Raw genomic sequence first — 15,041 nt, 5'->3', positions numbered from 1 at the left:
ACGTAAATCTTAATTTCGTTGAATGTTTAAAGTAAACATAACCCAGACTGGAGCGCTTGGGAAGAGGGATTCATGACATGATTACTTAGGTGGAGTAATTCAAAAGTACCTTCGGTTCTATTCAGATAGCTATATTCCCCTGGCATATTTGTACTTAATAAAAAAAATCATTCACGTAGGTTATGATTTCTCTGTAAATGAATGAGTAGCCTATGCCAATAACATCCTACCATTGCGTTAGAACAGTTTAGCAGGCAGAGTACAAATAGGATGAACCATCTCCTTTTGTAAACTTTGAACTTTAGCCGTGTTTCTTGAGTCCAGGTGAGACCGAACATCTTCACTCGAGCTCCCGACGAGCGGTTCAGCGTCCGCGCTTCCATCATCCATAATGACAATCCCGAACCACAACCAGATCACAGATTAAAAACTCAACCCGTCGTCAGCGGTGTATCCATTTGGGTCCAAAAACAATTCTGTCAGTAATCTACACAAATAACTTAACCAGTTTCCAAACAGCGAACAACTAAAAATCACGAGCATGGTTATTTGCTTTGTCTAGAAAGACCATTGTTTTGGTTTTGATTTCACATATATGCCGGTGAATGAGAGTTGTTAGGCGCTTCTACCTTGCAACAAATCCACAATCACATCACCACTCCCTTCAACCCGTGACTCGCTGTCATAGCGCCGGCCGGTTTCCTGAAACTCCATGCTTTATCCGTCTAAAGTTTGGCAAGTATAAGGTAAAGTACTTTAAAGGATTTCCAAAACAATCTAATTCCAAAAAATGTCAACATTACGTTCATATATCATTTTGCATATCATGCAAAGGTCAGACTATTGATCCAGGAACAATTTCAGGGTGCATCATCATCATCATCATCATCACCACCACCATCATAATTATCATCATCATAATCAAGATTGTCATCTAGTTTGCAACCAAATTTGAATTCAAGAAAATATTTGATCTTTTTTTTTTTGACTTTTTTCTTTTGATCTTTTTTAAAAATGCGGTAAATACACAGTTAAAAATAATGTTGTTTGTAATTAAAATGACATCATAACGAATTAAATATAAACCGGACAGATCATGTTCAAAATAATGACACGTGTGGTAGCCTATGATAATTCAGTGATTCCCAAGGACCTGTGAAGAGGCCAAAATCTTTTAACTTTATTAAATGTGTCATTTATTTATTATTTAGAAAAATATATTTGTGTCTCAAAAGCGTACAAATAATTAAAAAGTAGGCTACCATACACTTACAATGTGTTTTTATTGTATTTTATTTGTATATAAATAGTATAGGTAATATATCTATTAAGATACATAAATACATGTAATTATATCTAATATAATTTTATAAGTTAATAGTCGTTATTAAGCATAATCACTAAATGTAATTCACCAAGATCCATGCAACTTTTTTCAAATTAATAAAACACATTAAATGGAGTATAATCCAATGGTTTTAATCTCTCATCCACCCCTCCTCCCCTCGACAAAATCTGCGCATGCGCAGCGGGGCTCCTTAGTGCGCTGTTTCGGCCTGTTTCGGCACTGGCCGGACATTTTCGCCTCTTTGTTTTACTGATAGTGGATTTAACTCGGATTCAACCCAATATCCAGCGGACCGCTCTGGCCATAAACAGGTTTGTTCCTTTAAGCTTGAACCGATCCCCCCGATCATTGCACGTATGCGTCTCCCGAGCTTTCTTTCGGACGGCAAACGGGGAGTTTTCATTTATTCTCGCTGTGTTTTTTCTGCTTGATGGCAGCTCTGCATGGCTATACGTGCTGTTATATGTGCGGTCGTGCTGTATGTGCGTGTATACGTGTGTAAATGTGTGTGTGAGTGTGTACGGCGACGCCGGGCCCTGCAGCTCCTAACCGGGGTCATCTTTTGTAAGAAGGGAAAAAGTGTAATCTAGTGTAGCTGGAGTTTCATAAGCATGCACTCCTGTGTCTGATTACAGTTCTTGTGCTGGTCAGTTCTCCTCTTCCTCCTGCCTGGAATGTTCTTGAGAGCTTCCTGTCCATCATAATCATCATCCGCCTATCTGTGTGTTGAAAGTTGGGGTTTGATGCTCTGGCATGTTTGCATGCAAGCTAAAATGAAATCTGGGCCAGAGAAAAAGTTAAAGCCCAGAGGGTTTATTGGGGAAGCATGTGCAAACCTGCACCCCAGACTCCTGGAGCAGGAACAACCAACAAGTCCTGTCTCATGTGTTTGGACACATTCACTTTTGTGAATGCTTAACATTATAGTTGGGGGTACGGCGAACAGGATATTGTTGTTACAGTATTGATTGCACTATAGACAATTTTCTGTTTTCCCAAAGTTGTGGGGGGTCGTGTCCCCCTTACGTCCCATGGGGATCTACGCTACACCCCTACATGATGGACGTATTGAGTTGTCAGGTCTGGACATTGGTCGACGTCCACATTGATCTGGTTTCTCCTGAGAATCAGCTGTGAAATTTCTGTGTTCTGGCTTTCTAATAACCATGTTGACCACTGAAAACAGATTTGTTCTATGTCCAGATGTACAGTATGTTGGTTTAGAGTGTTATCTTAAATATAAAATGTGTCACAGTGTTTTTGATCTAAAGACACCACCTTCATGTGATGCTGTTTACAGTATTGCACTGTGAGGCCTTTTACAATTCAGCATTTTTTACTATGGTAAATCTCATGAAGGCTTTCAAGAATGAGTCCAGGTTGCATTTCAATACAAACAAAAAGGTAATAAATAATCCTTTTGTAAAGTTGATTTTGAGGACCATTAAGATTTTTTTATCTTGTCACAATTTTTATGACATTTTACATCATTTCAATTTAAAATTGTATCACAGTATTCAGATTCATCATTGAGAATAATCTGAAAAAAATATGCATTGTAGTAATGACAGGTAAGCTCATGAAAATGTCACAATGCTAAAAAAAAAAAATATAATAATATAATATGTCTTGGACATGTTCTTGACAGGTTTTATAAGACTCACACACTAACCATAGTCGTTGACATAACTAGTGAGTCAAACATTCATATGATGATGTTTCATTAATGCATGATTAATCGCTTAGTCAATATCATGACTATTGTCTGATGGTTTCTTGTCAGTGTTAAAACAGTGTGATAGTCTGAGGAAGTCTATACATGTCATCATGAGACACGTGTTGTTTGTTAATAAGTTTAAAACACATTTATGTCTTATGTAGTACTAGCTAAAGCAAGTGGCCTATGGCTATTGCGCAGTCCTCCTCTCTAATGTGCCAGCAACTGTTAAGTGGTTTTCAGTGAAAACAATGCCTTTCAGTTTGTCCATGTTTTTAGTGCATACCCAGAAAAGCGAGTTCTAAAACCGGTCAAGCCTGCGGTCTGGCATTAAACAGTGCAGGCAGTTATTTACGCTGATGTGAAGTTATCTCATGTTAAACAAAATGAGTTTAATATTGAGTCGGTGAAATGTGACCCTGGTTTTGCTGAGGTGTAGGTTTACACTTACAATTACAATTATGTAGATTAGATCAGCTGGATTATATCAAAAAGCATCTTCAGTTCTAGCTAACATGTGACTCAAGTGTGAATTCACTGAAGGTTTTTTTTTTTTTTTTGGTTGATTCAGCTCTTCATAAACAGTTAAAATATGTGATACTTCAGTTTTGCTTGTGTAATGTAATGTGCAAGAAGCAATGGAATATTTTGCAGAAATGTCACTACAGGCTAATTTTTTACAATGAACCTGGATTGTTTTTGTCCAGTGCCTTATGGTATAAGAAGACCGTATATAATTTAATAAAGGCACATGAGAAGTTAAATGAACACTTATTTTGCATAATATTTAACGTCAGAAGAACTGCCAAGTGTTGTCATCCAATGCTTATAATATAAAATTTTACAAATATTGGCCGATTAATTGGCCTTGCCATTATCACTAGTTATCAGGTTGTATTAAAGGGTTAGTTCACCAAAAAATGAAAATTCTGTCATTAATTACTCACCCTCATGTCGTTTCAAACCTGTAAGACCTTCGTTCATCTTCGGAACACAAATTAAGATATTTGCATAGACCGCAATACAACTGAAATGTTCCCAAGTCCAGAGACGTAGCAAGGAGATCGGTAAAATAATCCATGTTTGCTGTCTATGCAGGGTCAGACAGCACTCAGATTCCATCAAAAATATCTTAATTTGTGTTCCGAAGATGAACGAAGGTCTTACGGGTTTGAAAACGACATGAGGGTGAGTAATTAATGACAGAATTTTCATTTTTGGGTGAACTATCCCTTTAAGATCCTTTGTTTTGGCCTAAGTGAACTGCAGTTTCTACTCCTCTTTCATAAGCATCCAGGGTTGTAGTGGATGAATTCTGCTGACAAACTTGAGTCCTACTTCCGTAAATGTGGGTCGTGTCAGAGCTTGTGATGTTTCCTGTATACAGCTTATAGAGTTGGAATTTTATCAGATTTTATTTACATAATAAAAAAAATTAAGAGTTTTTAGTTCACCCAAAAATGAAAATTGTTATCATTTGCTCACTTGCCCTCACATTGCTGCAAACTTAAGACTTGCTTTTTTTTTTTTCTCTGTGTGAGATCATAGACATAACGTTTATGCTGCTACAAGTGAAAGTGGGCATGGATGGATACTGTCAAGTTCCAAAAATGACAAAAACGCACCATAAAAGTGTGCTGCAAGTCTTCAGAAGACACATGCTAGCTTTGTTTGAGAAACGGACTAAAATGCCATACGGACAAATTTTTTTGTACTTTTATGTCACAGTGCCCATCCCTGTTCACTTTTATTGTCCTGAAAACAAGTGGTGTATAAATAATATGCTGAAATTCACATTTTGTGTTTTATTAAAGAACGAAATGATAGTAAATGATATCAGATTTGGGTGCGAACCAGAGTATTTTATTTAATCAAGAGCTGATAAAAAGTGGCAAGTAAATGTTGTGGTACTGCCACAGCACAAGAATGAACCTTAAATGACAACCCCTGGGTTTTCAGATTCTCAGTGTGAGGGGAAGTGAATCTCAGTATTGGCTCAAAGTTCCCCGTGTGATGTTGTCAGTCTTTCAGGATGCAGTCTCTGAGTTACACAAGAGTCAACATGCTACTTGGGTGCTTTGTGTGTATTTTATCTCAAGGAGACAACCTTCAAACTTAGAATCTCTCTGTGTGATTACACATTGTGGAACACAAACAAGATTCAATTCAATGTAAAAGTTTGTCCTATAGCCTGTAAAAACTGGCGACGGTTTTTAGAGAGCTGAACAATGCATTCCTTGTTAAAGGATTTCATGCAATAAGCCAATGAACCCATATTTAGTGTGATTTTGATGTTTTTAATGAGGTTAACTACTGGAATTTAAGAGATATGGGATTTTACTAATAAAGTCGTGCCTTCTTGTCTGACGAACTTATTAATTTTTCAGTGGTGATGCTTTCAGATCTGGGTCAGTATTACAAAGGTCACTTTTCTTTAGTAGATGTACAGCCAGATAAGTCTGATAAGAAAGTGTCTGCTAAGAAAGAATTCACAGACTATTGAATTATTTAAAATGAATGGACATCTTGATGTGTGGTAATGGGGCCACATCAGTTATTGCTTTTATGAAATGGTTGCAACATCTACATTGGTTTATTTCAAGAATTTTTTTTGGCTAAACGGCTTGTGTGTTGAAATGCTTTCCACACCATTGACTTAATTCTGATTAAGTATTTAAACTAGTAATTGTGGCTTGGGCTGCTTAATGTCTAGTTTGTTTGTATAAGACATAAAACATTTTTTACAGTATATTCTGCTGGACTTTCATCTAGTTGCTTAAAAATACTGTAGGTTTCTAGAGATATTTAAAATTGTTTGTAATTTTCTGTCAGTCTGACTTCCTAGACCAGTGTCTTTTTCCTTTTCTGGTTCTTTTGTTATGGTATGAATTTTGTGAGAACTTTGGAAACTGATTTATACTGTAATGTGACTTGATATACATTGATGAATTGTCATTTCAGGTCACAAATAAGACCAGGAATGTATATCAAGAAAGTAAATGGGGTCAGTTCTGATTTTATATAAATGTTTAGTATGTTTTTTTTTTTTTTGTAAAACAAGATGATCCAAAGTCTGTAAGGTGACTTTATTATGAGTTAAGTGTATTTTAGGTGTACTATTTAACACCAGTGACTTAAAATAGATAATAATGTAATGTTTGTGCTTTACTAACAATATTTTTTGGATATGGTACCATGGTTTTCTTGGATATGCCTTGGACTATCGTGCAAATTTAAGTATTCCATCACTCACCATATCAAAGTACCCTGTTTTTACAATCTGATATCATTGCTGTTCCATGGTAGTACTGCCACTATACTTTTTTTGTAAGGGTTTATTGAATTTGTCATTTAATAATTCATTAGGCCAGGTGCTCTTGCACTCTGAAAAGCGGTATTATCAGGTTGCTGAATGACATCAGTAAATCTCAATTGTTCAGCAATCTTATAGTCCGGCTCTGTAGGCGTAGAGTTGCTCCCAGCTCCTCAAACAGACCTGACACTCCTCAATTGATGATTTTTTTTTAGCACCAGGCCATAAAAGACTGTTTGTAACAAGCGTGAACTACTATTTTTGTCTGATTGCCGGGCCGTGTTCATTTAAGCGTTGGGGTCGCACACAAAACCCATTTTTCCAGAGACAAAACTGGCCTGCTTAGTAAGTCTGTCGTACTGTGGCGCTTCATTAGCTCCTCACAGAGCGCTTCATACAGCTGGCAGCGTCTGTGTGCCCGGCCATCTCTCAGAGCACTTCAATAGCCACTGACGGATAACAGCAGATCCTTTGTAGCAGCAAATGTGTGAGAAACTGGGCGAAAGGTGTTACTGCTGGACGCTTTCTATGAAAATGTTTGACACACCCTGTTATGAAAACCATATTCACCTGTGGCATATGAGACGCCCTTTCTTTAGGGTCAGGTTAGGGCATTGCCTGTGACCACTAGCTTGAGTGCTGCCCGTTCGTCAAAGCAGTTTCTGTTCGTAAACCCCACTGTGTGTCCTGGTCAAACGTGGATTTTGGTTTCTTTTGTAGAAAGCTCGAGCTGAGTTTGAATTTGTGACAATCTTTGACTGCATATGTAATGGAGAGCTGTGTCTGGAGTAGGAGAGGTTTAAACTGTCCTCAGGTTTATTCTGCTGCACTGTGTTTAAAAATGACTGGTTTATTTGGCTTTTTTATATATCAAATCAATAGTTTAGTTTCATGAGGTATATATTACAGATTTTTCTGGTGTAAACCTGAGTAAGTTTTGTGTAGCATAAAAAGGAAAAAAAATCACACTACTCTAAAACGCAACTTGTGCTCCATAATGTTTTTCATCATAAGAACACATTACAACACAAAACATGCTGACCTTGGCCAAAGTTAGTGTCATTGTACAGAAAAAGAGAAGTGTGAAATTTGTCCTTTTGTATTCAAAATACAAGAATATGTATTTAAAATGGCATGAGTGTAAAAAAATTGTTTTAGGTGAACTAACACTTAAAAAATAATTTTTACGAAAGGAAAAAGGCCATAAAAAGCTGTTAATTTGGCAACTGTAAGTTACCATACCATATATGGTGAATAACTGTAAACTGATATGTATCTGTAATTTTATTGTTACTGTATGGATTTTGCGAGTAAAAAAAAAAACTTGAATTACCACAGAAATTAGCCTATGATTTAAAAAAAAAATTTGAATTCGCATATGATTGTTTTATTTCTGCTTATTTTTGTTTTCAGTAATGGAAGCTAAGGTGCTTCATAATCTATTCTATTGTAAAGTTTATTGCACTAATTTTGTGTTATTGTTACCTGTAGTATTCTCACCATATTTTTTTTTTACAGGGAAGTTTACACAATTTACAATATTTTCCTCAAATTTTACACACAAAAATATAAAAATAGTGTAAAATTCCCTGTAAAAAAAGTTAATTAGTAATTTAGTTTCATTTATGCTAAATTTAGGTTAAAATTCATACTGATGATAGTGAACAGATTGTTGTTTGGCTCAGTTTAAGTCCTGTGATTATGAGTGTATTGAATGAAAAGCTTGGGTATAATTTTTTTTCTGTGAAATATTTGCATCTTCACTGCAAATTCTCTGAAAGTTCTTATCTGGAATTCTTGTTTGTCATGATAACACATGTTTGGTTTTGTTCTTTTTGTTGTCTGTGTACAGTGATGATGATAGTTGGTTTAATGATAAGAACATGACAAAACATACCATCCCTGGTCAAAGTCTCAGAAGTGTTTTCACATTGTACAGTTGTGTGTATGTTCAGTTTGATTTTGCTCTAAGTGGTACAGCTGTGATACGATGGTTTCCAGTCACGGCTCGGTTCCTGTACAACCCCTAGCATGATGGTTTTGCTCCAAACGCAAGCTACCACTGATTCAATTTGCACCAATGTCAATTTGATCCTTCTAAAGTTGGAAGCAAATGTTGGACACTGTGTGGCAATGATCTAACTATTGGTCATGTTTTTTTAAAACCCACTGAGATTCGCATGGCTCCAGTCTGCAGGCTGTCATAGGCACCGTTTCCTGTATTGTAAAGAGATCTGTTTTTTTTTTTGTCACTATAGTACCACAACAAAGTAAAGTGGCGCCCTCAGCAATGGTAGATTCAATTGCAGTTGATTTGTTCAGGCAGTTTAGTTCATAAACTGGAATTTGGGAAGTCTAGATTCTAAGTTTACAAAGAGAATTACTGAAGTCAACATAAAATGTTATTCACAACCATTTTTACTTCCATAATGTGATGCATTTCTGAGTAAAACAGGATATTCATTGAAAAAATGTGGGCCAAGCCTTGGTCCATTGGGAATGGCTTGAATATTGAAAAATGTTATTTGTCACCTGTTAGTTGAAACTTACACTCTAACATGTTCAACTGTTGGTTCTGTTGTGATTCTGATTATACACAGTTACTCATATCCTTTAGATGACCTACATTCATGTCTTTGGTTTAAGTGCAGTAATTTCACAGGCTAGCGAACAGACAGAAACTCCCAGACTGGAAGTCTCTCTGTCTGGACTCAAGCAGGCCAGCAAGAAACTTATGTGTGGGCATCTTAGAGAAGTGTCAGCAAATTGTAATTCACATCACTGATATTTTATGTATATCGTAAATTATATTTTGTTGGTGATAATTTAATGTATATTGATATTATAATAAAAATAATTAATAATTCTGTTATAAATGAAACATTTATTATTAGCCACGACATAATCATGCATATCTAGTTTGTGATCAACAAACGGTTTTATCTTAAAGATGTTGCATACATTTTTTGTAACCCCATAGTACAGTTGTAGGAAAGACATGGGAAAAAAAGTTCCATACTATTTTCAATTTGGCTTAATCTTGAAAACAGAAAATATAATTTACTGAAAGCATTCTGAAAAGGCAAAGGGGAAAATAGTCTATTTCCTTGCAATAATTTTGTGTATAAATGTGTGTAAATAAATAAATTCCTGTGTGTGTTTTCTGCAGCTGTGTGAAGTGGAGCACAGGATGCAGTGTTAACACCACCCTGTGTCTCGCAGAAGAAGCCCGGCTGCCAGACCCTCAGCAGTAGACACATGGCGGCATTAGGGGTAAGTGAATCACTTCCTTTTGTGCTGCACAATGTTTAATCTGACTTAGAAGGAATAGTTAAAAAAAAAAAAAATGAAAATTTGCTGAAAATGTACTTACCCTCAGGCCATCCAAAATGTAGATGAGTTGAACTGATTGAGCAGATTTGATGAAATGTACCATTACATCACTTGCTCATCAATGGATCCTCTGCAGTGAATGGGTGCTGTCAGAATGAGAGTCCAAACAGCTGATAAACATAAAAGAAATCCACAAGTAATTCACATGACTCCAGTCCATCAATTAAAGTCTTGTGAAGTGAAAAGCTGTGTGTTTGTAATAGACATCCATTATTAAGATGTTTTATCTTAAAACTGATGCTTCTGATTGAAATACCATAATATGTGTAATATGTCCATAATCCATAATAACACTTACTCCAGTGTTACACTGTCTACACCACAACAGCTTGAGGCTGTCTACAAAGCGACTGTTGCAAATCATTTGAACTTTGTGTCAGCACATCATAAATAGAACGGGGCAGCAGTTTACTGTCGGGGATTTGCCATGTCGCACCGCATCCAGTGTAGACAGCATCACTGATTATAATTGGTTCTATAGTATTTTGTCACATCGCGCAGCGGCGCTCGAGTCCGGTGTAGACACGGTGTAAAAGTCCGTCCCCTGTTGTCCTCTCACATCAAAATCCACTGACAGTTGTTTTGGACTTTTTTCACTTGTAAACTGTACTTGATCTGTTTCACTTTTGATCTGTTTCATTGCTTCAATGAAAGTGATTTGACGCTTTCATTGGAAAAAGTTATGGATAGAAGTAATTTTGTGGATAGATTTGTGTTTTTTTAGCCAGAAGCAATTGTTTGAAGTAAAAAATATCATGATAGATTTGTTTAGTACAGAGATGCAGGTTTCCACTTCACAAGATGGTAATTGATGGACTGGAGTCGTGTGGATTAGTTGTGCATTATTGTGATGATTTTTATTTTTTTTTCAGTTATTTGAAATCTTTCTGATGGTACCCATTCACTGCAGAGGGTAAATTTTCAGCAGATTGTAATTTTTGAGTGAATATTCCTTTAACAATCTTAAATGTTTCACCCCCAAATTTGATCTCCTCTTGAATAGAGATGTTGTGTGGAATGTCTAAGCTTCTTATTATTTACAACAAAAGTAAATGGTGATTTATTCTACTCTAAAAGTTCCAGTAATAGTAATCCATATGACTCATCATGTGTTATATTCATAGAACATATTCTTTTATGTTCTGAAATTTATGTCTTTTATTCACTGATAATCGTCTCCTCTGCTGGAGCTCACAAACTTCATTTGTGCTTGTTTAATTAAAAAACCGCAGCGGTCAAACCATGTAACATTTTGTCTATTCTAAGCAAGTTATTAACTAAAAATTATATTGTGACATCTGATATCCATGATCCTGGTGTAATGTTTTCTTAATACTTGGATTTAACTTTTTTTTTTCCCCCTCCGAATAATGCATTTAGACTCATGGGTAAATTAATGACTTTGAAGCTCCAACTTTTATTGAAGCCCACTAATGCGAGAGCGTAATATTCACTGCAGCCCGTGGCAGTTCTCTTTCCTCATTTGACACTGCACTACACTGATTATGTTATTGCAACTTGGCTGGTGGCTGAATTCATGACTGAGGTTTGAAAATCTTTTATGAGAAAGTGCCATAACATAAAACACCTGTGGTTATGCCTTACTGAACACATTTAATCTCATTAGCTATGTTTCCATCCAAAGATTCAAATTTAACTTGTGCACAAAACTAGAATATCGCATAAAACATTTGCGAATAAAGCACCGTTTCCATCCAACGAGTCAAACAGAACAAAATCGTCACTTCCTGATAAACTGGCACTAAATATCACTAACAAAAGTAAGAGAAGCCACTCAATACAATAATTTTCATGTATGATGAATTACTCGCGCCTCAGAGCGAGCAGACACAATAAATGCTGTCATTGCTTTCGGAGGTGGATGCCTGCTGTTTGGGAACACAGTTGTGTAAGACAATTATACAGAAATACTTTGATGACAGACTTTGCTCAGGCATTTCAGAACAACCAAAACAACATTTCAGATGCTGTGCGACGAGATCGGTCCGCTGGTTAGTCAAGTTATTTCAGTCCCATCATGCAAAGTCACATTACTTTTTTGATGTGCATATATTCTGCGATTATTCCAAAAATGTGCATAAAAATAGGGGAATATAAACATAGCTTGTGGTGCTTGCAGTGCTTCTCTTTCATCTTCTACACACTTTCCTGCAATTACTTCAGTTCCAATCAGCACCAACGTGCAGATACCATTCAGAGTTTTTGTAATTTCATAAGTTATCAGTGCACTTTATTCCAAAAGAAAAAAAGTCTTTATAATTTTTAAAATGCTACTTAGACATAATTATAATTTAAAATAAAAACATCAATATTATATTTTATCAAATTTTTTATTATTACATTTTTTTTATAATTTTTTTGTTAATATTATTTAAAAAAAACTTTAAACCTGGAATAACATACAATGAGACGGGGGTATGTTGTGTAAATAGGGTATGCTGACTTTAATGTTGAAGTTTGTGTAATATCTAGGTATTTCAACTTTAATAAGAATATCAAAATTGATTCATATATTAAAACAGGGGTTTCATACAATCTCTGACCATTCACTACATTACATTTTAATGGATGATATTGTGCAAATTCCCACTTGGTTCTAACACAAATTTTTCTTAAAAGCTGAATCACAAATATTGAAGCAACATAGATCTAATTATTTTCTTTCCAGTGGGCTGCAGTGGTGAATAATCTGTTTAATCTGTATTGAATATGAGCAGCATGTGTCCTGACACGGATTGTACTTCAGTGTATAACATGTCTGGTCAATATAGTTGTCTGGCTGCTTCACATGGGACGTCCCTAAACAAACAACATTGTCTTTGAAATTGGAACAAGGATTTAACCAAACGAAAAACATGACTACACTTTATACATGAAAATGAACTAACACTTGTTTTTGACCTTTGTTTTTAATGTAATGGATGAAGGCAACCTAATAGTTGGGTTTATAAGGTTGACCTTAGTGACCTTTGAGATCACCCTCCTGACTCCTGTTCCTTCAGCCTGAGTATTGGATTGCTGTTTTGTGTGTTGTGAAATACTTTAACCTCTTTTTCCTCCCTTTCTTTCTCATCCAGAACCCCGAGATGTTAACCAGGAAGATTAAACTGTGGGACATCAACGCCCACATCACCTGTCGTCTGTGTGAGGGGTACCTGATCGACGCCACCACGGTCACGGAGTGCTTACACACCTGTAAGTGTTATTGCTATACTAATATCTAGTCTTTATTTCAGTTATGAACGACATTTTTAATCGCTATTGTCTACAGATATTATTGTGTGCAGAAGTGCTGCTTTACCTAAAAATTTAAATTGGACTTAATCGTTCATTTACTTTTAAGACTCTTTGGCCTGGTTTCACAGACAGGGCTTAGACTAAGCCAGGATTAGGCGGCGGCCATAGTTCAATTAAGACATTCAAGTAATTTTTATAAACGTGCCTTAGAAAAAAACATTACTAGTGTGCATCTCGAGACAAAGCAAAGGCACTGATGTATTTTAAGATCAGTCAGTGCAAGTTTCTTTCAGCTGAAACAGCTAGGTTTAAGCCTTGTCTGTGAAACCAAGGGGTTTATTTTTTGGGCTCATAAATGGTGAATTTTAAAGAATATCCTGGCCACTCTTGTCCTTATAAAGAACACGAAGTGACATAAAATGACAAAAAAAAACCTTAAAAGTTTTATAAAAGTGGTCCAAACAACTATATTCCAAGTCTTTTAAAACCAAATGATAACTTTGTGACAAACAGACCCAAATTTCGGTGTAATGAAGCCTTGATTTAACCTGGCTCTCAGTGGCGTGTTCAGGTGAGAAGCAGAGATGTTAACAAATGGTTCATTGGAGTCAAATCTTTTCCAGAGAATGATTTGGTTCACAAAACCAGGTCCCAATGATTCGTTGTTGAATCAGACTGTTTCACACTCAGCTCACTGGCTCGATGATGCTGTTGCAGGATTAACAGCACAATTAATGGGAAGATTATCAGTGAACAAATCATTTAGGACAGTTTTTGTGAACCAGATTGACCGATTTATTAAAAAGGATCTGACTCAGAATCTCCTTTTGTAAAAGTCATGTGGTTTAAACCGCAAAAAGATGAGGAAAAATTATTTGTATTGTTCAGATTAAGTATAGCATGTCAAGCTAGTTTTTGAATTGAACACTAGAGGGAGTCATTGTGCCACAGATCAAGAGCCTTTGAAATTATGCTTTAGTAGTTTGAGTCCTAAAACTAGAAGGGCTATTAGTTGTATTTTTTGCCTCTGGGTTTGTGCCGAGTCATTTGAACAAATTCACATCAATGTGACATTCTTGACTTTTGGAAATCAGTAGAATTATCATTGTGACATATAATGTGATGCGCACAGAATGAATCAATTTACTAAAGGTGTATAAATTGTGTGTGTTTGTGTGTATATATAGTCTGCAGGAGTTGTTTGGTGAAGTACCTAGAAGAGAACAACACGTGTCCCACATGTCGGATTGTCATTCACCAGAGCCATCCGCTGCAGTACATCGGGTAAGAGTTTACAGCAGCAAACAAACACGTCTCAATCAATGTAAACCCCAGAGCTGTCCAGTAGGGGTCCATCAAGGCACACCGGTGAATAGCGTAGTCTTTGACTGCTGGCTTCTGCGCATGTTAGTTGCGTGTCGTGCAGCCACATGGGTATTTGAAGGCGACGTGGCTCCCTCCAGCTGTCTTTGTCGGAGGGTGAATTATTGATGTCCAGGGTGGAGTGTTCCTCTCCAGCACACACATCCCAGAGAAAACATCTGCTGATGTGACCTGAAAGTTTTAGGCACTTCTGGAACTGAATCGCACTGCATGATGTCATTTTAAGGGCAGCAGCTGTGCTAAACCATCAGCTGCAGGTTTACTACAAATCCACACTGTGAATCAGGGTAGAACTGCCACATGGAAAGTCATGATTACAACTGCAGGGTGTTTATTTATCACGACAGTGCAGGATTTTGCACCATTTTTTTTCTGGTTTGAGAGGAAGTGGCTGTGAACAGTGTTGCCAGATTGAATGGACGATTTCCAGCCCAAAAGCTCACAAAAGCCCACCCAAAAACCGCCCAAAACTTTAACTGTCAAAATAATGTGATGGAATATGTAAATCAAGGTTGATAAGGGCCATTTTAACTCCTTCAAACAAAATAATGATGACAAAATAATATAAATATAACGTTAGATAAATTTCCCAGGTGGGATCGAATCGGGGCAAATAGCCTACATTAAAG

At 36.5% G+C, this 15,041-nt stretch overlaps 1 protein-coding gene across 2 annotated transcripts in view; it reads left to right on the top strand.

Annotated features, from left to right (window-relative positions):
• The first annotated feature begins 659 nt into the window (after window positions 1-659).
• The window catches only part of LOC107750320 (polycomb group RING finger protein 3-like), a 34,999-nt gene continuing 20,617 nt past the window's right edge, over window positions 660-15,041 (top strand). The window contains exons 1-4 of one of the 2 annotated variants that reach the window (XM_016565658.1): window positions 660-746; window positions 9,548-9,651; window positions 12,870-12,987; window positions 14,217-14,313. In XM_016565658.1, coding sequence (XP_016421144.1) covers window positions 9,637-9,651; window positions 12,870-12,987; window positions 14,217-14,313 — 230 coding nt within the window. In that variant the 5' untranslated portion in view covers window positions 660-746; window positions 9,548-9,636. Of the gene's footprint in view, window positions 747-1,529; window positions 1,660-9,547; window positions 9,652-12,869; window positions 12,988-14,216; window positions 14,314-15,041 lie in introns of those variants that run through there. The other variant, XM_016565657.1, reaches the window with a different exon arrangement.

Source organism: Sinocyclocheilus rhinocerous, unplaced genomic scaffold (genome assembly GCF_001515625.1).
Source record: "Sinocyclocheilus rhinocerous isolate Xijiao unplaced genomic scaffold, SAMN03320098_v1.1 scaffold1053, whole genome shotgun sequence".
NCBI classification, from domain to species: domain Eukaryota; kingdom Metazoa; phylum Chordata; class Actinopteri; order Cypriniformes; family Cyprinidae; genus Sinocyclocheilus; species Sinocyclocheilus rhinocerous.
The sequence above is the reverse complement of the archived record's forward strand: the minus strand, read 5'-3'. Positions and strand labels throughout refer to the sequence as shown.